This window comes from Heterocephalus glaber, unplaced genomic scaffold (assembly GCF_053883595.1).
Source record: "Heterocephalus glaber isolate CG9 unplaced genomic scaffold, H.glaber_assembly_v1.0 deba00001610, whole genome shotgun sequence".
In the NCBI taxonomy this organism is placed as follows: domain Eukaryota; kingdom Metazoa; phylum Chordata; class Mammalia; order Rodentia; family Bathyergidae; genus Heterocephalus; species Heterocephalus glaber.
In genome coordinates this window covers 7,247,553-7,269,972 of record NW_028258381.1, presented here as the reverse complement: position 1 = coordinate 7,269,972, position 22,420 = coordinate 7,247,553, and the positions used below count along the sequence as shown (strand labels likewise).

Genomic DNA, 22,420 nt, shown 5'->3' with positions numbered 1-22,420 from the left:
TCCAGGAATAACGGACCTGACCCCCGACGACACTCGGAACGGGCGCGCCTCCGAGGAGAGCCGCGGTCAGTGCGGGCCACCGGCTTGGCCTCCGCTCGCGCGCGGCAGACCAGGCCTGCAGAACCTAAGGATGCGCAGATCAGCTCGACTCTCGGCCCCCACCCCACTTCAGCAGGGCTCACTTCCGCATCCTCTCCTAGCGTTTCCGCCCGAGGCCCCGCCCCATCCGCGGGGGCGAAGCTTAGGCAGCCGAGGCCCTTGAGGCGCTGGAAGAACTGAGCGCGAGTTGCGCTCTGCGCAGGGGCTTGGGAGGGACGTGAAGGGCGAGGTGTGGGATGCGCACGCGCGGGTGGGGTGAGACGGACGAGACGCCGGCCATGTCTTGGCAACCGAGCGGCCGCTTATAAGACCCGCCCAGCTGGCTCCTGGCTTCCTAGTTCATTCGGTTGGCAACCCCCCTTGTTCCCTCTTTTGTCCCAGGGACACCATCCTGAGGGTTTGAGTGGTAGCGCGGCGCTGGCACACTTTGGTCCTACGGGGATCTGGGCTTCTTGCGGTGGTTTCCTCATTCTCAGAGGAGCAGGAGCCGATTCGCACCTGAAATTCCCACCCGACCGGAAGGCAGTGGCGAGCCCTGAGCCTCACCCGCGGATGCCAGCTCGGCCACGGAGTTTGAGGGCCTGAGCGGGTCCTGCTCGCGCTCGCTTCCGCTTCCTGGCGAGGTTCCGGGAGAAGGTGGTGCTTCCTAGCCGGACAGGACGCGGGCACACCGCTGTCCCTGTTCACCACTTTGCGTGGAGGGTTTAGGCTCCGTAGGGCGGGCTGCCCCTTCCCCTGCGCAGGAGGCCACATTCACCTTTAATTCCGGGCCTGCCTCTAGTTTTCATCCCGCCCTTTACAGCTGCAGAACATTTGGGCAGCCATGTTGACAGAAGAGTAGCTTTGAGACCACTGTGATTTATTTTTAAATGTAAATTATTGACAAATTTCAATTATAAGTGTACCACATTACATTACTTAAAATGCATCCCAACCAATCTGTATACACACTATGTTCCAGAAGAGCTGCGGTACATCCTGGTGAGCTATGAGGCTTCCATCAGGGAATTAAAGTACTTAAATAAATATGGGCCCGGGGAAAATGTCATGTCCTTCAGAATCTGGCAAAGCACTTAATGGAGCACTCAAAATATATTACCAGACTGAAATGACCCCGCAGGTGCATTGAAGGATTTGGGAAGGAATCGGTCCATTCAGCGTACAAGGGTTGCATTTCCTATTGATCTTTATTCTAAGTAAAATCAACAAACAGTGCCCAATACCTATTCCTGGTTGAAGGTGATGGGGTTCTCCCAAAAAGTATGTGAAATGGCCTCTCATCTTGAGGATGGCGTTGTGATTGGGGACACTAATATACACTAAACATTAGGAAGCAAGTGAAGCACAGACAGTAATGTTTGTCACCCCACAAAATTCACATGTTGAAATCTAATTCTCAAGGGGAACGTATTTGGGGGTAGGGCCTCCAAAAGATGTTTGGGTCTTGAGAATAGAGCCTTGGGAAATGGAATTGGTGCCCTTACAAGATACCCCCGAGAGCCCTCTTTCCATCAGTGAAGATTCCAGAAGAAGACATCATGATACCCAGAAGAGGACCTCAGCAAAACTCAACCACAGTGGCAGTCTGATATCAGACCGCAGTCCCAGGACAAGGATGACAAAGACTGCATGGAGACAGTAGGAGGAATAGCACCTGGGACAGGTTTACATGAAGAAGAACTTCCATGCAGTAGGCACAAAACTAGAAAGGAGATAGAGACAAAAACTCAGATGTTATGTTGGAGAAACCAGGAAGAACAGACTCAGAAGCAGGAGGCTCAAGGTAGAGAGGCAGTGGGGAGTGAGGTCTGGATGGTGGAAGCAGGAAGGCCACAGCCCCTGCAGCAGCCTTGCAGAGATCCAATCATTTGCCACTCCTTAAATACCACGCAGAGCTTCCAACAGCATTTGCCTCCCTCCTAAGTATATACAGATAACATTTGAGGAAGACAGAAAAAAAAAAAAGAAATAAGAAAGGTACTAAGAAGAGGCTGGGGATGTAGCTACTAAAAAGAATTTTTTAAAAGGGGGAAAAATATATAAAAATCTTTGTTAACTGCAGTATCCAAACATAATACTACACCCATGAAAGAGAAAGGTTATATGAAAGGATATTCACAGAATAAAAAAGAGCTCTTGAAAACTAAGATTATAAATGAAAGAAGATAAATTTGATGACATCAGATGATAGGACAGAAAAGAGAATAAAAGAAAATATTAAGAGGTCTAACATCGAAAAGCAGGAACTATAAGAAAAGAAAGTAGAATCGGGATATGGTTGCACACACCTGTAATCTAGCATTCTGGGAGACTGAGGCAGGAGGATCCCAAGTTTGAGCCCTGTCTGGGCAACTTAGCAACTTAGTGAGACGTTATCTCAAAATAAAAAATAAAAGGGCTGGAACGTAGCTCAGTGTGAAGGCACTCGATTCAATCCCCAGTATTGAAAAAGAAAAATGAAGAGAAAGAAATTACTCAATAAATAATTCAACAAAATATCCCAGATTTAGAAGACATGTTCTTATGTTGGGAGGGCCCAACAAGTGCCTAGGCCGTAGCACAACAAACCTTGTAAAAAAAAAAAATTATATGAAGGCACATTATCACAAAATTTCAAAACTCCAGAGAAAAAATATTTTCAAAGTTTCCAGAAGGAGAAATCAAAGATTCACATTTAAGGAACTGGAAATGAGAATAGCATGGAAATTCTCCATAGAATTTCAGGAAGATGAAATATAGTAGAGCATTAACTTCAAACTTCTGAAGAAAATAATGCTAACATAGAATTGGACCCCATCAAAATCTTAGTTGTGAGTAAGATAAAGACATTTTCAGATGTGCAATCTCAAAGATTTGTCTACCAAATGCCTTATCTTAGAAAGCCACTCTGGCGGATATTCTCCAGAATTAAGAAGTGAGTCAAGAACAGCAATATTTGAGGCCTACAAAATTGAGTCTAACAGCAGAGAGAGAAGTCTCAAGATGAAAGTTGAAAACTCATAGTTTAGGGGATCCAGGCCTCCAGGAAAAATATCTCTAGAAAAGAGTGAAGCCCACAGTCAATTATTTGAATATTAGAAGAGATATTCTCAGTTTTGTAGTGATAAATAATAGCCACAAGGGAAAGCCAATAAATAAATAAATAAACCAGGCAAGTTTTGACTCCAGTAAAGACAAAATAATGTGTTTGAAAAAAAAAAGGAAATGTAATCACACCCCATGCCTCAATTGTGAATGATCATTACATATCACCAGGCAAATACTGATCAGTAATTTAATCAAAAAGGTATTACAACTGTATTGAAAAAGGAAAGTGACCTCATGTGTATGTAAAGACACTGGGGCCCAGGAAGGCCAGGAAGGACAGGAGAGCTGGAGCCAAGAGGTTCTGTAGTGCAGAAAATGCCTCTCTAAAATATGAGAGTCAGTTCCAAAACCAGTAACTGTCAGATAAATTGGGGGGAATAACTGGGAGTGGTAATATGTGGTGTGGGCAAAGGCTTTTTTTTTTTGGTACCTGGGATCGAACTCGAGACCTTGCACTTGCAAGGCAGGCAGTGGAACCACGGAGCTAAATCCTCAGCCCAGCAAAGGCTATTTTTTGCTACAAACCTAGAAATACTATGTGAATTTTTAAATCTGTAATTGTATTACTTTGATAGAAAGAAGAAATTTAAGTTTTAAAGTATAGTGGGATAGCTAGAACAAGGCATAGCAAGTGGCACAATTACAGTATTACTCAAACTCCAACCTATCTAAACTCTAAAGCTTTTTAAAATTGTTATTACCACACATTACTCTGCAATGAATAAGGATAAACTTGAGTCATTTGTAGGAAAATGGATGCACCTTGAGACTAGAAGTGAAATAAATCAGACACATAAGCTTAAATATCACATGGTTTCTCTTACATGGGAAACTCAAAATGTAAATAAAGAGCAAAATAAAGGATAATAGGAAGCAAGGAACTACATCTTTCTCAAATGGGAAGGGGATAGAGAAATGGAGGGAGGGAAAACAGAAGGGATTGGAATGGGATAGAAACAGAATGAAGATGTGTTATGTACACATACCAACTCCACACAAGGAATGTAAACATTATGTACTGCAAACATGTACAATGAAAATAAAAACTATAATAAAAATAATTATTACCCTTCCACAGTTCACTACAGTGAAGGACAGGAAAAGTCAGACTATTTCAAGGCCTCTTTCCTGGGAGACCAGAAGCAAAGCTGTTATAAAATTCAGTGTAAAAGGAGCAAAAACAGTGATAGGATTATTGTCAGGGGTTAATCAGATCCTCAGATACCTGTAGGGTAGATGCCAGAGAATAAAAGAAGACAGAGACAAAATTAAAGATGTAAGGGGACTGGGAGAAACCTGCCTTTAGTGGACAAGCTTGACAATCTCCCAGGTTGACATACTTTTATAGCCCAGCAAGAAGTGCTTGGGGAAGGGTAGTGTACTTTTCCTGGAACAGTGACTGCAGTAAGAATGGGCCAATAAAAAATGAAGAACAAGTTAAGCCTGACAAAGGGAACAAGTTAATAGGGATTAAGTTCTTCCCCATACCTGGATCCCTGCATTTCTTTGCATTGTCCTCAACAGATGTTATCTTGCCTTAGGAGTGCTGTGATTATGAGCTTTTCCCACGGAGCAAGGAAGCATGCAGCCTTCTGTATACTTTCCTATTCCTAAAGCAGGTTACACTGACCTTGAGACTGGGGGACCTAAGTCACATAGCCTGGTCCCCATCATTTTCCTCACATAGTTTGGGGCCCAAAAGATTATTCCTCCTTTGCCTCCTACTTTACACCAGACAGACACATTTTCCCATACTCTGTTCTATTTACCAAGTCCATCAGTTTGGGAGAGAATGTAAAACTGGATAGACAATTTTCACAATAGAGAAAAGTTATATAAAAAATAGATGAGAACCAGAATTTTCTGTTACTCGCACCCCAAAATATCCTATCTGTTGCAGCGTTCATCCATGAAGGAATAATTCCTATAGAACTTGTCCTCCTACTTTAACCAACTAGGAAACCTGACAAAAGTAGTAACCTTTTTCCTTTCAGACAAAAGGAAGTAAAGGATAGTGATTGATGATGATGATGATGATGATGATGATGATGATGATGATTTTGCAATACTAAGGGTCAAACTGAGGGATACTCTGTCACTGACCTATACCTCAGTCCTCTTTTTTTTTAGACAGGATCTCACTAAGTTACCCAGGCTGGCATCAAACTTGCCATCCTCCTGCCTTAGCTTCCTGAGTGCTAGAATTACAGGAGCATCACCATACTGACTAATTGGGATTCTAGAAAAAATAAATGGGATAAGTCATATGGTTGTGCTAGTTTCTACCTAGGTCAATAGAAGAAATGAGTGAAACAAAAGACTAGGTCTTCGATAAGATCCCTAAAATAGATCCATTTGTGGCTACACGGATAGTGATGAGAGCAACATAGACAACCTATACTAACAATGGAAGACATAGTCACTATAGAGGTCATTTATATAAAGGGGCAAAAGAATATCTAAACAACTTTAGGTGAAACCAGAAATTCCTTAAACAATGCAAATTACCAGACCTGACCAAAGAAGAAATAAAAGAGAGGAGTAACTCTTCACTTATTGAAGAAACTAAATTTTTACATACAAATCTTACCACAAAGTGAATGTCAGTTGTCAATGGTCTTGTGAATTCTGTCATGCTTTTAAGGAAGATTGTTAATCTTGCATAAACCCTTTCAAAAAATGGAATGGCAGGAGAGCCTTCTCTGACTTACTTTAAATCTTGCATGGTGGCAGAGAGCAGGTTCAATTTCAATTGGGCCCCCAGCCCTGTGATTGGTAAGAGAATGAATGAAGGAAGGAGTGAAAGAAATATTCTTCTACTTCCTGCCATGTTTGGCCACCCCCTTGCTCTAAGTCATTTGTGGTTTCCCATCTGCCTGGACAGTGGTTGGTTCCTCGGTGGCCCTAGGACCCCATCTAGTCTCTGAGAATGAGGGACCACTTGCTGGGTGGTGATAGAGTGGTCCTTGCTAATACACCAAGTGCCTGTGACCTTCACAACTGGAGCAATACATCTCTCCTCAATTATCTAACTAGCAGGAATAGGAAAAGCTCCACCCACCATTGAAACAGATCAGTTTGTGATCCTTCCTGAAAGTCCAGAGTTGCCACGGTGTCCTATGGGCTGGAAGTGATATAATGCACGCATTCTGAAAGTACTGTGTGATCATTAGGGATGGTGACTGATAAACATGCCACCCCAGTCCCCATTTTCCTAAAGGGGGGGTAATGCACTTTGAAAACAAATGTTGATGGTGACCCAGTGCTGTCCCCATTCTGTGTTTCCGAATGGAAGCAGGAGAGGGAAAGGAATAAGAATTAAAAAGGAAGGAATCTGAAGTGCAGAGATTCAAAGCTAGGAAGTGTGTTCTACATTTTGAAATTTAATGTGTTGGTTTGAAAGTGGAAAAAAAAGTGCCTAAATTTGTCCTCTCCATTTCCTCTCCAATACTTGGGCTATTTATCGGGGTCCCTTTCTCCCCAGCCATTTACCGGAGTGGGGCTTTGGAAAGCTGGTCTCCTAGCAGCCACATGCAGAAGGCCCATTCATATGACAATAGATGGAAAGGAAAGAAAGAGCTTGGTTTGTTTAAACTGCCTCTGTCTTCATTCACAGCCTGATGTCCATGTGCATTGTGACATCCACAATGGCACTAAAGGACCCATTGTGGCTGAAAACAAATCAAAACAGAATAAGGGATGCTAAGATAAAAGAGTCGTGCAACAAAATTGTTAAAAACAATCTAAGTCTTACATCTAAGATTTATGTTACCTTTTGGCTGTGTGGCCTACTGACCAGTATTTATAATAACGACTAAGGTTTGATAAACAAGATAAATGGGAACTTTATATACGTTTTTTAGAGGCACTCACACAGGGTAAGTTTGCTGGGGTGCTTTGGAAGCTGTTTAAAAATTATTGTTCTTTGTTTGCACAACATTTAGGGGCCACACTCCACACTTGGTGTTTACTTTCCTCCTGGTAAATACGCCCTCCCTTCCTGCGTGGGGACCGCTCCCCACAGCCCCCACCCCCACTTACCCCCGCCCGGAACCAACGTAGATGTTGCCGTGACCCCGCCCAATTCGGCAGGCAACAGGTGGAAAGTTGAATAACTTCACACGTTTTTTTACGGAGGGGGGTGGGCTGGAGGGAAGGCTTTTGGGAGCCGATTTAAGGATTAGATCAGATGTTATTGCTAGTGAAAAATTAAACAGCCCGGTGCTCTGGGGAGTACAGATTAATATATTTAGTGACTCTGCACACAAAGGCTGCTCATTGTAGCCACGTCTGAATGCCTGTGAATAGGACGGAACATATGCAGCCTGTCACCGCAGGTGCCCACATCTGTTCTTCCCCGGGCAGATGCTCACAGAAAAGGGGAAATGGGGAGGCCAGGGGAGGACATCGCACTCGAAAGCCTCCACGGTCGCCTCGTCCTGGGATCCTCGGGAGTGGCCTTGGAAGGTGCCAAGTGAGCGGGAACACTCTTGGGAGGCGGGGACAGCCCCCGCAGAGCACTACCCGGAAGACCCGAGGACCCCACCTCCAGCCGAGCGCCCCAAGGGCAGAGCCCAGCTCGGGAGATTGCCGGGTACCCTGGGCCCTCGGGCGACAGATGCCGAGACCTGCCCAGGGTCGGGGGCAGAGCGAGGACTTGGCCCATAGCCCTGGGTTTAGGATTCCCATGGGTGAGGCCTCGACCCAGGACCCAGCAGTGAAAGGGTCCCGCAGGCCGAGCCACTCCGCGGGCGCACCCACGGGCGCCCAGGTCCGAACGAGTCACCCTGACGGCGAGCGGCCGGGGGATCCTCGGAGACCCCCATCCAAGATCTGGACCGCAGGCCGCCGGCCGCCCTCAGCTCCCTCACGCGCCCCGCTCCCGCACTCCCAACCCGCACCCCGCTCCGCACTGCCCCCTCCGGGAAGCTGTCAGGCCGCCCGCCGCCCGCCGGGTCTCGGCCCTGCGCCCCCTCACGGCCACGCCGCCCCGCCCCCACCCAGGCCGAGCCGCACGTTCGGAGGCGGAAAGTTCGGAGGGGCTTCGAGCAGCTGCCGCGGTAATCTGATCCCGGGACAAAGGCGCGCCCGCCGGTGCTGCGGCCACAGGTAAACACGCGCTTTGTCATGGAGATGAGCGCAGGACAGCCCGGAGCAGATGACCCGCGGTTCCGAGGGGAAGGCGGCGGGCGGGCGACCCGTCATCTGCGAGGAGGCCGCCAGCTGAGCCACGCGACTCCCCCTTTCTCATGCAAATGAGCACATGCCTTTGCAACTTTCTGCGGACCTGCCACGTCCACCTCAGATCCACACACCCGAGGTGGGGTGTCCCGCGCGCACTGTGCTCAGAATCCCTTCCCCCCCTGCCCCCAAACAAAAACCCAAACAACCAGGTGAGCTGGAGCATTCTTGCTTCGTCTCCACACAGCCGCCTGTCCCATTAAAGAAGAAAAAAATCTATGACACACGTCATAACCCTTCGGCACAGAACAAGTTCCGACCCTCGGCCCACGCACGGGTCCCAGGACGCGTCCGCAGGGAAGGCTGGTGGGGGACACTCCAGGCATCTGTGGGACCACAGGCCCTGTGGATGCGCTGCGCAGAGGGCAGAGGCGCTCTGGGTGTCGCTCACCTGTGCCTGCTGACCAGTAAGAGGGAAGCGCTTACCTACTAAACATCATCCTGGAGCCCTTCGGGTCCAGGTTAGAAATAAAGGTCCAGATATAACCACAATCGATTGTGAACTCCTCTGTGTGTTCATTTGGGTGGGTGTGGCTGTTTAATGGAAGCCCAGAGGTGTGTGCCCAAAGATGGCTTTAGGAATTGGGGAGCACGGAATCTATCACAGCTAGCCAGACAGAGGGGCGGCCAAGAGGCCAGGGTGCCCTGTTTCCTCTCTTTTAGCAAGCAGGGGATTCCTCTGCTAGTGTAACTACTTTCAGATTCCAAAACTCTGGTTGGCAGAGACTGGGAGGGAGCAATGAGATGTGATGCTAATACTAATTAATAAACAGGCTTTCTCTCCCCCTCTTTTTCTTCTTCTTATTCTTTTTTCATCTTTTCTTTTCTTTTTTTGTTTTTCATGCAAGCTGGCATGTTTGATCAACACCAGATTTGCTGTCTGGAAGTTTTTTATTTTGTTGTTCTGAACAAGGACCCTAATTCTTCTTAGGAATAAGAGAACCTCTCTGTTGGGTATACAGTATTCAGTTGGTCTACGAAAACACAAGCCCCACTCAAGTCTCCAGATTTGTTTACACAGAAACTGAACCTATGCTGGGCTGGAGTCTGACCTGTTTTGGGTACTGTTTACTACAATCTGCCTGTGCCCTGCTGCCTACCACAGCAGCCTACCATCACACACACACAGAATTGAGCCTTTGGGTGGAAGGGGTTGGAGCACGATTGGATGATCACAGTATTAACTCACACACTGCAGAAAATGAGCCTATCTAATTTGATAAGATGCTGGCCTGAGCCTTTATTCTCAAGTGGCCTAATAATAATCAAGGTCTCTACCAAACAGAGAACTCCAGGTGTGGTTGTTGTGGCTAAGTTTCTGACCCGTACAACTGGAGCCAACCCTAACCATTAGAGTTATTCAGAGGATGGGTTGGCTTGCTTGGAAAAAAAATCACCACCACCACCACCACCACCAGGCAGCAAATTCATCCTTCTACTCTTGTGTCTGATATATTGGGTGCCTTCTAAGCCTTAATGAGCCTCACTTTGTACAGTAAATTTGCTGAGACATCAAAAAGTATTTAAAAGAAAGTTTCCTGCTTTCTCCTAATGAGCAAGGTGAGGATTTATGGTGTGTGGGGAGGAGGGAATCTGGCAGCTAGGGCCAACAGTGAGGCAGATCTATTTAACATCTCTAGCTTAAGCTCCTTCCTGCATTTGGGGGGTTCAGAGTGCTTAGTTGTGGGAGTATAGAGACATGCAGTTAGGGAGTGAAAAAACGCCATTTGGTTTGGAGCAGATGGCTGGCTAGGGGGCTGATGGCGTCTAAAGGCGTGTCATCCCCCTCCAGCTCAAATCCCTAAGGGCTCCCCTTGTCTTCCCAATCAATGAAAATTAAAGTGCAAAGAAAGGATGAATAGTTGGACCTCGAGTCTCTCCTTTGTTCATCCCAGCTACTGGTGCTCAGGAGTTAAACTACAACAGGCTCCTATAGAAACGCTGAAGTTAAACAGTCTCCCCGTTAGCTCAGCTTTTGAAAGAGGGGAAGAGGAACCATCTTGGGGGTGGGAGACAGAAAATGGGGAGAGAAGAGGAGGAAAATAGGAGGAGGAGAAGAAGGGGAAGATGTGGGGGAGGAAGAGGAGGAGGAGGAAGAGAAGGAAGAAGAAAAGGACTTTCTGCTTGATTTCCTCAATACAGAATCGCGTGGCATAAATTAAGTTGGAAAAGAATGAAGGCTTTGGGCAGGATTCTGATGGATTTTACGATGCCTTTCAGTTCCGCTTTGCCGCTGTAATCGAGAAATCTGTGCCATGTCAATTTAACAAATACTTGATACTAAGGGGGGTTTGTTAAAGATTTGGGGCAAGTCTTTTTTCCCCAAAGGTTTAAGCCCTTGCGCGTGGAACTTTTTATTTCCAGTTTTCTAAACAGGCATTCAAATGAGCCTACTTCCCACTTCCATTTTCTAATTAAAAGGTTCCTGATATTTCATTTCTTCCTGAAATCTGCACTGTCTTGGGGACACTAAGGATTCTGCATTCTGACCTCACATTCCTTTCTTCATTTGCATTTCCCCATTCTGGGAACCCTCTCACCTCTCCACAGGGAACAGCTTCTGAGTCACAGGGAGCAGAAACCCTCAGAAAGTAGCTTTGAGAGAAAACATCACCCTAGTGAAAAAGGGATGCTGACACTAGGTGGCAAGATTAAATTAGGATTTGAGCTGGCCCGGCCCTCTGGCAATGCAGCAAGTACACGCTTGCAAAGGACAGGGACATTGGGTTTGCCACTGTCCTGGGGGCTGGCAGTACTTTCTGAAGCCTCTATTTGTTCTACATCAAATAGTAGGGGGTTTCTAGTGGGGCCCAAGCCCGCCTTTCTCACTTCAGCCTTAAACACTGTATGGACAAGGCTTTTGGCTAACACTGGTTTTCTACCAGGCGGCAATTGGAAATTTAAGTGCACACCTCTATTGATCCTGAAACTTTAAAGGTATTTGTGAGACATGGTAGCAGAATACAGACTGGACCACCCGAAAAGGAGCCCTGGAATCCTGATCCCAGTTGTAGATAACCAGAGGGACCACCCCAGATGGCTTTTAAAAATGATCACCGATGCCAATGGTGTCCTGGGTGTTTGAGGGGTTCCCTTTTTCAGAAGTGCATCGTAGACACTGTGATGGAGACATGGGCCTTGGATGACGGTGACACTCTGCGGGACAGTGTAGTTGTCTCCTGTGAGGGCTGAGACATCTACAGCAGGACTCTGCCAGGGCCCCTCTGGGGGCCGCGCTGGGCTCTCGCCTTGCATTTTAATGAAGCAAGGTGCTGGGGTGGGAGCAAGGACCAGCAGTCAGGGACGGGAAAGGCAGCAGAGTACATGCCCAGCACAAAGCTAGATGCCAAAGTTGGAATCTATGCCTCGACTTACTCTTCCTGAGCCTGTAAGCAGGAGAGCAGTTGAGATAATTCACTGTGATACATGTTCTTGGGCCTCCTAATAAACTCATTTCCCAGAAAAAAATGAAAACAAGAGTTCCAGTGTCTGACGGACATGTAAAAACCTAATAAGGTGACGGTTGTGTAAAGGTTGTGTGCTGGGGGGCCAGGCTGGAGGGGTCTTTGGAACATGTGCCGGACATTGTCGCAGAGGCCGCGGCGCGCGGAGGGGGCTCTTTCTCCCGGCATTGTGCGGCGAGCAGGTGCTGTCTGCATTACCATACAGCTGAGCGCACAAAGAGCCACTGATTCAGCCTCGCACAATAACAGACTGCCTTAATGACAGCCACGCGAACGACACACACCAAACTCACTTTTTACCAAGCGGAGGGAGGCCAAGGGGGCAATGCCCAGGAGAGAGGGGCCCGAGACCCAGGAAAGGTGGTGGCGGCCGAAAATGGCCCAGGGGAGGGTGTGCGTGTCTCAGGGAGGGGACAGTTCAAGGCGTCAGGCTCTCCTAGCTTGGGGGACAGGGTGCCCAGACCTAGACCCTCACCCCTAGTGGCCGCAGACGACACAGGGACACTCCGGGCGAGGGGATGCCAGGGTCCCGGAGTCAGCCCCGAGCCCCGCGCGCTGGATCTGCGCTCTCCTAGGTTCAGTCGTCATCCGTGACCAGGAGTATCCGGGTCGGACCTCCCCAAACTTCTCAAAACTGCCGCCGCGCACTAGTCTCCCTCTCCCCCCACTCCGCCCACCCCCTTCCTACGGTGCCCCTGCCCCGCCCCGCCCCCTCTCGGAGGCCTGGAGAGGAGCCTCCTCCTTAGGAAGCGCCCGCCAGGAGGAGGGGCAGCCGGCCGAGGGGGGCGGCCGGCCCCCAACCCCTTCCTCCCTCCCCACGCTCCCGGGACGCGGCCGGCGTGAGGACCCCGGGAGGAGGGCGCTGGGCCCGGGCGTTCCGAAGGAGGGCGAGTCCGGCGCCGGGCCGCGGGGAGGAAGCGCCGGCTGCCCCGCAAGACTGGAGGGTCTGCGGGTCTCCAGGCCGGGGACCGGGGCGGCGGCACCAGCTCCGGGAGCAGAGAGATCCTTTCCGCGAACATTTTGCAGGCATGTAAATGAGTGCGTTTTGTGCGGTTCGGGAGGAAGGCGGAGGGGCTGGGGGCGGGGGCAGGGGAGGGCCGGGGGCGGAGAGGTGGGGGCGGGGAGGAGGGTTGCACATTTTACAGCTCACTGACCATTTGGCAATCCATTGAGAGGAGGGTTTGGAAAAGTGGCTCCTTTGTGACAGCTCTCGCCAGATTGGGGGGCCGTTCATTTGCATCTCATTAGGCATGCGGCCGGCCGGTGGAATATAAGGGCGGCGGGCGCCGGCCCTCGCCAGATCCTCGGCGCGCACCCGCGGAGCCCTGGCCTGGTGAGGGCAGTCGCCCGAGAGGACAGGCGGCTGCGCGGAGCTCCTCGGGTCGGGCCTCCGGTCCTGTGCGCACTGACTCGAATGGCATTGGCCGGATTCGTCGGGAAGACGCGAGGCTTGGCGCTGGCGCAGGAGCGGCGGGCGCGGAGCGCTCCCGGAGCGGCCACCGCCGAGTGACACCGGGCGCCAGTGACACCGGGCGCCAGTGACACCGGGCCGCGAGCGCGGGGCGCGCGACGCACACTCACCGCGCGCCCGCCGTCCCCTCCGCGCTCTGCGCGGCCCCGGATTATCGCCTCGCCAGTGGGATATCCAGACCACCGCTTTCTAATCGGCCTCCGCAGGAAGCCTCCGTCGCTCTCTTGGGAATTAAACTGAATATCTGGAGGCTTGAGCGCTCTCGCTCTTTCTGTCTCCATCTCTATCTCTATCTATCTCTATCTCTATCTCGGAGACGCTTAAAACAAAACCAGGAAGCAGACGACCCTCACCTACTCCTAGCTTGGAAAAAAGGAGAAAACCGCAAATTGCGCCTCCGCGCAGCCGGAGCGAGCCCTTTCTCTCGCGCATAGCGGAGCGAGGCTCCCGAAGCGTAGCCACAGGACCGCAACCCCCGAGAGGGGCCGAGACCGCCCGGGGGAGGAGTCCGAGTCGTCCCACCTGCCCGCGCCCCCGCCCCAGAGGAGGCCCGGGAGGCCCGGAAGGCCCGGAGGGCGCGCGCCGCGGGACCATGGGCCGTCGGAGCGCGCTGGCCCTCGCCGTCGTCTCGGCCCTGCTGTGCCAGGTAGGGGCCCGGCGGGCAGCGCGGCGAAGGGCGGGGGCGCGCAGCTGTCCGCCGAAAGCGGACCCCGCGAGCGACGGCCCGCGCCCTCACGCCCTTCCCCGTGCAGGTCTGGAGCTCGGGTGTGTTCGAGCTAAAGCTGCAGGAGTTCGTCAACAAGAAGGGGCTGCTGGGGAACCGCAACTGCTGCCGCGGGGGCGCGGGCCCGCCGTGCGCCTGCAGGACCTTCTTCCGTGTGTGCCTCAAGCACTACCAGGCCAGCGTGTCCCCCGAGCCGCCCTGCACCTACGGCAGTGCAGTCACGCCAGTGCTGGGCGTTGACTCCTTCAGCCTGCCGGACGGCGACGGCGCGGGCGCCGACTCCGCCTTCAGCAACCCCATCCGCTTCCCTTTTGGCTTCACCTGGCCAGTGAGTGCCGCACCTGCTTTCTCGGGCCGGGGCTTTGGGTGGGGGCTGGCAGACTAGGTCTCCGGGCACACCAAGGGCTGGAGACGCCGAGATGCGTCTTGGGCCTGCCTGCCGCCTAGACTTCTCCTGGAAAGGCCCGTGGGCACTGGAGGGTGACAACGGGCTGTGGGGAGGAGGCAGGCAGGACCCGAACCGGCTCCAAGTCCAGGACATGTCGCATGCGCCTCTATAACAGTCCCTGCAGTCAGACTCTTGAGACTGGGAAGTTGTGGTTCTCAGCTCCTAGGCCCTGGCTGAGTCCCATCCCGGAAGACTAATGACAGCTGCCCTCCAGCCTCTTCCACTACCCCACCCTGCCTGCTGAGTCCTCTCTCTCTCTCTCTCTCTCTCTCTCTCTCTCTCTCTCTCTCTCTCTCTCTCTCTCTCCCCCTCTCTCTCCCTCCCCCCCTCCCCCTCTCCCCCTCCAGCCCCCCATAATATCCTGTAATAACAGGCTGAAAAAACACACCAGGAAAGGAAACCAATCTTTTAAAAGTTCCTCCAATTCCTTAAGCAAAGTAAGAGCAGGGAGAAATGGCAAGACCCTTTGGACACCCCTGGACAGATCTGGGCCACTAGGCCTTGCCCCAGAAGACTTTGACTTTTTACAGATACCCATTTCTAGTTTGTCTTATGCCTGTCTACTGTTCTCCCCAGGGCACCTTCTCTCTGATCATCGAGGCCCTCCACACAGACTCTCCTGATGACCTTGCAACAGGTAACCACAAACCCACACCCCAAGACTGTCCAGACAGCTTCCTTTCCTGAGATATAGCTGACTTTATTCCCCCCCCCCCCACTGATGGCTTTCATTCTGCATGCACCCTGGTAGTTCCGGCCAAAGGCCCTTGGCCTTCTTCCCCTGCAGTAGGTAGGCATGCCTGCTACCTTGCCCTTGGTCCTCAAGCTCTGGGTTCCTGGACAGAACTGACTGGAGCATCTTCCCCCAGAAAACCCAGAGAGGCTCATCAGCCGCCTGGCGACACAGAGGCACCTGACAGTGGGTGAAGAGTGGTCCCAGGATCTGCACAGCAGCGGCCGCACAGACCTCAAGTACTCGTACCGCTTTGTGTGTGATGAGCACTACTATGGGGAAGGCTGCTCCGTGTTCTGCCGCCCCCGGGATGACGCCTTCGGCCACTTCACCTGCGGGGAGAGAGGCGAGAAGGTGTGCAACCCTGGCTGGAAAGGCCAGTACTGCACAGAACGTGAGTCCTGTGGGAATGCTGCTTCCTCCTGCTGCTGCACTTGGTGGGGAGGCGCTCCTTAGGAGGCCCAGGGTTATGAGCTTTAGCACAACAGGGAACCTTAGAGATGTTCTGGTGGGGAAACTGAGTCCCAAAGAGCAAGGGTGTGTTTCTAAGGATTTAGAAGGTCAGGGTCAACTCAGGCATTTTCACATCCAAGACAGTGTTTACCCACAATAGGAAACTGCCTTTCTTCATCAGGGAGGAGTTCAGAGACAAGGCCAGGGGTCAGGAAGCAAGGCTGTGCTACCACCAGGGTGTGTGCGTGAGGAGGGAGGGGAGGAAGGAAGGGAGGAACAGAGCCACAGTGTGGTGTGTGCAAGGCATGCTTTCCATTGAAGCTGTCCTGGCTGTCTCATCAGGAAGTCCCTCCTTCTCTTCCCTGATTTGGGGTGCTTGACCTGTCCATGGAGCAAGCCATTTTCAAGAATTCCCTGTGGTGAACACTGTTTATTCTGTCTTAAGTAGAGGTCTTTACTCCGGTGGGTTTGTGGACAGCAGGGGCCAGGGTTTGAAGCCCCAAGGGTGAGGGGCACACCTACTCATCTCATCTGAATGCTTCTGGCACCTTTCCTACAAAGAAATGTAGGTATTGATGTCTGTAATGGCCTGACAGGCAGGGACCCCCAGGCTCTGCTCTGGTTCACCTGGCCCTCAGGGAGCCTCTTGCCAGCTCTCTGAGGCCTCCCCTTCAGGCTGTGCCCATTGGCACGGCATTTCCCCATAGTCAAGGGTTGGTGAGCTGTCCGGGAAACACCCCTACCCCCACCTTGCCGTGAACTTTCATTCTCCTGCCCTGGAGCAGGTGAACTTCGGACTCTGTGGGGCCTACAACATCTGTGGGGGAATGGGAGTGTCTTTTCTCAGCTCTGATTTGTGCACAGAGGTGAAGGGGGTTTCTTGCCCTAGGAAGGCTTAATGTCATTGCTGCTTAGCTTCCCATCTCCGTAAGGGGTCCACTGAGGTCCTTTTAAGCTTCGCCTTGGCCCAAGCTGGTTCTGTTTTTTTAAGAACTGGCAGAGCTGCTCCTCAGTGGGTTTCGTAACTGGGAAAGTCAGCCAGCTTGCCAGCGCCACCCACCTTTTGGGCACCTCTGACCTCCTGGGTTGCCTACCCCTTGAGCTTTCCTCTGTCTTCATCCATGGTTCTGGGGTAGCCAGAAACCCAAACTTTTTTCTTATTCAAGCACTTAGTCTCTCCCCGCCCAGTTTGTGTGCACCATAGATTAGATCTCTCTGAGGATAGGCAGTGGGTATGCCGCCTGCTCCCATTGGCAGAAGTGTGTGTGTGTGTGTGTGTGTGTCTGCACACACATACACACATGCTAGGGCTGTGGGGGGAACATGGGGGGGGTGGCATTGTTGCGCTGGGGCAGCTGCCGGGAGGGAAGAGACAATGGAGCAGCTGTCCTGCCCTGGCACCCTGCACACCAGCTGTCCACTCTTATCTGCACACACACTTTCTGGGATATTAAGAGGTGGAGCTTTGTGCATAGAATTGGGAAGTGGGGGAGGAGGAGGGGGAAGACTTCTGACCCTCTCTTAGAAGAAAAGGGGATGGGGAGGGGGTGGGGGCTTCCGAGAGCCCTTTTGTCCGGGAGCCACTGTATTAAGAAGAATGCTCATTCTAAGCTAAGTGAAGTCCAGAGCTCCCAGCCACTGTGGGCCAGTGCGCCACACAGCCGGGGTGTGCTCAGCTGGGACCTGCAGGCTGGGCTCTGCCAGCTTTAACCCATCCCCACCTGGTGATCCAAGGAGGCCCTGGGGTGGGGCTCAAACTGCATTTTATCTGTTTGCAGCAATCTGCCTGCCTGGGTGTGACGAACAGCATGGATATTGTGACAAGCCTGGGGAATGCAAGTAAGTTTTTAAAATTGTTTTGGATTTTGTTTTCTGCCTTTTCTTGTTATTGTTTTATACGTGGAGTACTGCATTTGTAACCATCCCATGCTTTACACTCATCAGTTGAAAAACTACTACAATGAGTTGAGTGAGGGGGTTGTTATCCTGGCATTTCTGCTTAGTGAAGGCTTGGAGATATACAGTGGTACCTCAGTTCATGAACTTACCTTGTTCCATGATTTTTGAAAAGATGGCTATGTTTGTGTTTGTGCAGGAAAGATGGCCACGGTCATGTTGGTCACCTGAGGCAGAGCTCGAAAACAAAAACAAAATTTTGCCCAATGTTTCTGTTTGTGAACCAAGCTGTTTGCAAATAAATGCATGTGTGAACCGAGGTACCACTGCATATGGGCATGGGCTTGCCATTCACCTAATCTAATGGTTATGAAGATGTACAGGCAGCAGATTAAAAAGAATTGTTGGATAAAATGAGTGTTCACATTTATGGTTCTCAAACATTGCTCATGTTGGAGGGAGCTTTAAAATGTCCACCATCAGAACCTCTGAGGTGGGATAGGTTCAGGGTATTTAAGCTTTCCAAGGTGATCCAGTGTTCTGCCTAGTGTGGATTGCTGGTGCTGCCAGAGATGATTTCTAATGTGCAAGAGTGCCATGAACCCAGGAATAGTTAGCATCATCTGATTGTGTTCTGCTTTTTCCCAAGGTGTAGAGTAGGCTGGCAAGGCCGGTACTGTGATGAATGTATCCGATACCCAGGCTGTCTCCATGGTACCTGCCAGCAGCCCTGGCAGTGTAACTGCCAGGAAGGCTGGGGCGGCCTTTTCTGTAACCAAGGTAAGCCTCTGGACCCCAAGACTGCCCCCCTAGAGCAGCCTGGAACTTGCCTGGCTCATTGGTTACTGGAAAAATAAAGTCTTCCTGCATTTCATTTGTCTCCCTCCTTTCTTGTCTCTACCCCAACAGACCTGAACTATTGCACACACCACACACCCTGCAGGAATGGAGCCACCTGCACCAATACAGGGCAGGGGAGTTACACCTGCTCCTGTCGGCCTGGGTATACAGGTGCCAACTGCGAACTGGAGACTGATGAGTGTGCCCCCAGCCCCTGCCGGAACGGGGGGAGCTGCACAGTAAGTGGGTTGCACCATGGTCTCACCACAGCTGGCCAGGAGCCTGGGTCTGAAAGAGAGTGTGCGGGTTTCCTAGAGTGCCTTTGGAAAGCCTCTATGCCTTCCCACACAGGACCTTGAGAACAGCTACTCCTGTACCTGCCCGCCTGGCTTCTACGGCAGGGTGTGCGAGCTGAGCGCCATGACCTGTGCAGACGGCCCCTGCTTCAATGGTGGGCGGTGTGCAGACAACCCTGAGGGAGGTTATACCTGCCGCTGTCCTGTGGGTTACTCTGGCTTCAACTGTGAGAAGAAGATGGATCACTGCAGTTCTGCACCCTGCTCCAGTGGTGAGGGCAGCTGTATTGTTCAGGCACTGTCTGGGGCCCTAGGAAGCATGTGCATTCCATGCTTCATGAGCCACCTTGAGTTTGTGGATTCCTTCATCTGTGGAGTGGGAATTCTTGGTAGAGACTGTCCTTGAATCTGGAAATGCCAAGAGGGAGGAGGGCAGGCTGGAGCTTTGTCTGTGCATCTGTCCCGCAGGGAGAGCCTAGGCCTCTGGTGGTGTAGTGTGCTCAGAGTTAGGGCTTCTCACAGGCCCAGGCCATCCATAGCTGGTAGGTCAGCTCCAGATAGGAACACAGCAACAGGGCTTTCTGAGTGGACCTAGCTCTGCACTGTCACCCTACATAGTTTGGTGTGCCTCTGTGGGAGGAGGCGTGTTCTGTGGACTGGTGGTGCTTTTTTTTTTTTTGGTACTGGGAATCGAACTCGGATCTTTGCCCTTGCGCAGCAGGCGGCGAAACCACTGAGCTAAATCCCTGGCCCAGACTGGTGCTTCTTGCCGCGACATGAGGGGTAGGATGCCCCAAACAGCCTCACTGAGGAAAACTGGGCCTGGTGGCTCCCTCCCTCCTTGTTTCAATCCTCTACTCTCATTAACAGCGTGGCCATGGGCCAGGGTGGCACCCTTTTTAAGCCTTCGTTTCCCAGTCTAAAACTTGGGTCTAGTGGTTTCTGTTCTTTGTCAGATGGTCATGAAGAGTAATGCAGTAATTGGGCAAAGCATTTTGTATGATGCTTGCCAAAATATACCAACCACGAAATCTCAGCTGTTAGGACTGATTCTCGTGTGCAAGGCTAGGCCTGGACTCCTCTCCACTTCTTGTGTTTAGGGTCCTGGACTATGCTGCCCTGAATAAAGGCTGTGTGGGCCACAGGCTGTACTGGTGCCTCTGGTGACCCACAGGGGCCAAGTCAGGATATCTGTTCAGTGAACATACTCAGGTGGACATGCATGTGACTGCTCCTGTCCCATGTTCCAGGTGCCAAATGTGTGGACCTTGGTGATGCGTACCTGTGCCGCTGCCAGGCTGGCTTCTCTGGGAGGCACTGTGAGGACAACGTGGATGACTGTGCCTCCTCCCCTTGTGCCAATGGAGGCACCTGCCATGACGGTGTGAATGACTACTCCTGCACCTGCCCACCTGGCTACACAGGCAGGAACTGCAGTGCACCTGTCCGGAGGTGTGAGCATGCGCCCTGCCACAATGGGGCTACCTGCCACGAAAGGGGCCTGCGTTATGTGTGCGAGTGTGCCAGGGGCTATGGGGGCCCCAACTGCCAGTTCCTGCTCCCTGAGCCGCCTGGCCCGGTGGTGGTGGACCTCACAGAGAAGTACGTGGAGGGCCAAGGCGGGCCATTCCCCTGGGTGGCCGTGTGTGCTGGAGCAGTCCTAGTTCTGGTGCTGCTGCTGGGCTGTGCCGCCTTGGGAGTCTGCGTCCGGCTCAGACTGCAGAAGCACCGGCCACCGGCAGAGCCCTCCTGCTGGGGTGAAACAGAAACCATGAACAACCTGGCCAGCTGCCAACGTGAGAAGGACGTCTCGGTCAGTGTCATTGGGGCCACGCAGATCAAGAACACCAACAAGAAGGCCGACTTCCATGGGGACCAGGGGGCTGACAAGAATGGCTTCAAGGCCCGCTACACAGCAGTGGACTGTAACCTGGTACAGGACCTCAAGGGTGATGAAGCTGCCATCAGGGATGCCCACAGCAAGTGTGACACCAAGTGCCAGCCCCAGGGCAATGCAGGGGAGGAGAAGGGCACCCCAGCCACACTCAGGGGGTATGTGCTGTGGCGGGCGGGGGTAGGAAGACCCTGGGGCATCAGCGTGTCCCTGTGCTTAGCCTGCTTCTCTCTGCTTTCCCTTTCAGTGGAGAAGTGCTGGAGAGGAAAAGGCCGGAGTCCGTCCACTCCACTTCAAAGGACACCAAGTACCAGTCAGTGTATGTCATCTCCGACGAGAGAGACGAGTGTGTCATTGCCACTGAGGTCAGTGTGCGGTGCAAGGGGAAAGGGGGCACGGCAAACATCTCTGTCTGCAGCTCACCTCCCATCTATCTCTGGGCCTCTAGGTGTGAAATGGAAATGGAATGGCAAAATTCCTGTTGCCCCTAAGATAAGTGAAATTCCAAGGATCTATGCCCCCACGAATGCTGCTGAAGAGGAAAGGGAGCCCGGGACTGCTGCTGAGACAGCTTCGGGCGAGCTGGTCTCCTCCCGAGCAGCGTGCCGGCTGCGGCCGCGCTGCCCCGCCTGCCAGGCGCGCATTGCACTATGGACAGTTGCTGTCAGAGTATATATTTAGCGTGGACCTGAGCACTGCAGAGAAGCACGCCTTGCCCGGTGCGTGTATCTGGGGTTCTTATGAGCCAGTCTTCTTGAACTAGAAACACAACTGCCTTCATTGTCCTTTTTGATACTGAAATGTGTTTTTTTTTTAGATGGAAAAAATGTGTGTTATTTTTTGGATTTGTAAAAATATTTTTCATGATATCTGTAAAGCTTGAGTATTTTGTGATGTTCATTTTTTTATAATTTAAATTTTGGTAAATATGTACAAAGGCACTTCGGGTCTATGTGACTATATTTTTTGTATATAAATGTATTTATGGAATATTGTGAAAATGTTATTTGAGTTTTTTACTGTTTTGTTAATGAAGAAATTCCTTTTTAAAGTATTTTTCCAAAATAAATATTATGAATGACAACCAGCAGTGTGTTTCCTTGTCATCATCTCTCAGGCAGAGGTAGGTGCCACACCCGCTCCCAGGTCTTTGGGGATGCAAGGCCTTGGGGTTCCATCTGCAAAGCCTGCCCCTGGCTGAACATGATATGTTCAGAGCGTTCCTCAGCCTGTGTTCCCAGCTCCCAGGCATGTCTGTGAGGCAACCAGACTGCCCAAGGTGCCAACCGCACATGCTTCTCAATGCCACCTTTGATAGGGACTGAGAAATTTTGGAAAAACCAGCCACTCCCTCTGAACCTTATTTTTTTTGAAGACTGCAACAAAACCTCACTGGGGTCCAGGAGGCACTTTTACATCAATATGGCAATGATGTTTTATCGTAGACTGATACTCATTTGCGAGTTTATTTCTAAATTCAAGAAGTTAGTTGCTTTCTAATTTATGCACAGTTAGCAGCAATGAATACACTCTTTACTGAGTGTATGCTGTGTGCCAGGCCCTGTCAACTGTGTTAAAACTGCCACTCTTCAGTTTCGATGCCCACAAGGCGATATTGTCATTCTTGGCTTACAGGTGCAGACAGAGGCTTAGAGGTTGCTGGTCTCAGGTTCATAAGTGGCAGTGACCACATTCAAGTTGAGGCAGCCTAAGTCAGACTTTAGTGCAGTCACTGATTGCATTTATCAGAAACTTGGCTCCTTATTGCTAAAGG

General features: G+C 51.3%; 2 protein-coding genes across 9 annotated transcripts in view; one reads left to right on the top strand and one right to left on the bottom strand.

The window, feature by feature from the left end:
* The window catches only part of Fam120b (family with sequence similarity 120 member B), a 109,240-nt gene extending 95,809 nt beyond the window's left edge, over positions 1-13,431 (bottom strand). For 3 of the 7 annotated variants that reach the window (XR_015445387.1, XR_015445388.1, XR_015445391.1), the window contains exon 1: positions 17-172. The gene's annotated coding sequence lies outside the window, so the exon portion shown is untranslated. Of the gene's footprint in view, positions 1-16; positions 274-645; positions 667-13,045 lie in introns of those variants that run through there. The other 4 variants (XM_087196014.1, XM_013067090.3, XM_004868850.4 and 1 more) reach the window with 4 other exon arrangements.
* A 188-nt stretch (positions 13,432-13,619) lies between these two features.
* On the top strand, positions 13,620-21,729 carry Dll1 (delta like canonical Notch ligand 1). Of its 2 annotated transcripts, none has more exons than XM_004868848.4 (11): positions 13,620-14,008; positions 14,115-14,414; positions 15,111-15,171; positions 15,404-15,661; positions 17,499-17,559; positions 18,266-18,396; positions 18,526-18,695; positions 18,808-19,024; positions 20,003-20,804; positions 20,894-21,011; positions 21,095-21,729. In XM_004868848.4, the coding sequence occupies exons 1-11, from the start codon at positions 13,955-13,957 to the stop codon at positions 21,098-21,100; spliced, it is 2,178 nt and encodes a 725-aa protein (XP_004868905.1). In that variant the 5' UTR covers positions 13,620-13,954; the 3' UTR covers positions 21,101-21,729. The 2 variants fall into 2 exon arrangements, with proteins under 2 accessions (XP_004868905.1, XP_004868906.1); XM_004868849.4 differs by having other exon boundaries at positions 13,811-14,008; positions 20,003-20,685; positions 21,095-21,728.
* The last annotated feature ends 691 nt before the right edge of the window (positions 21,730-22,420 follow it).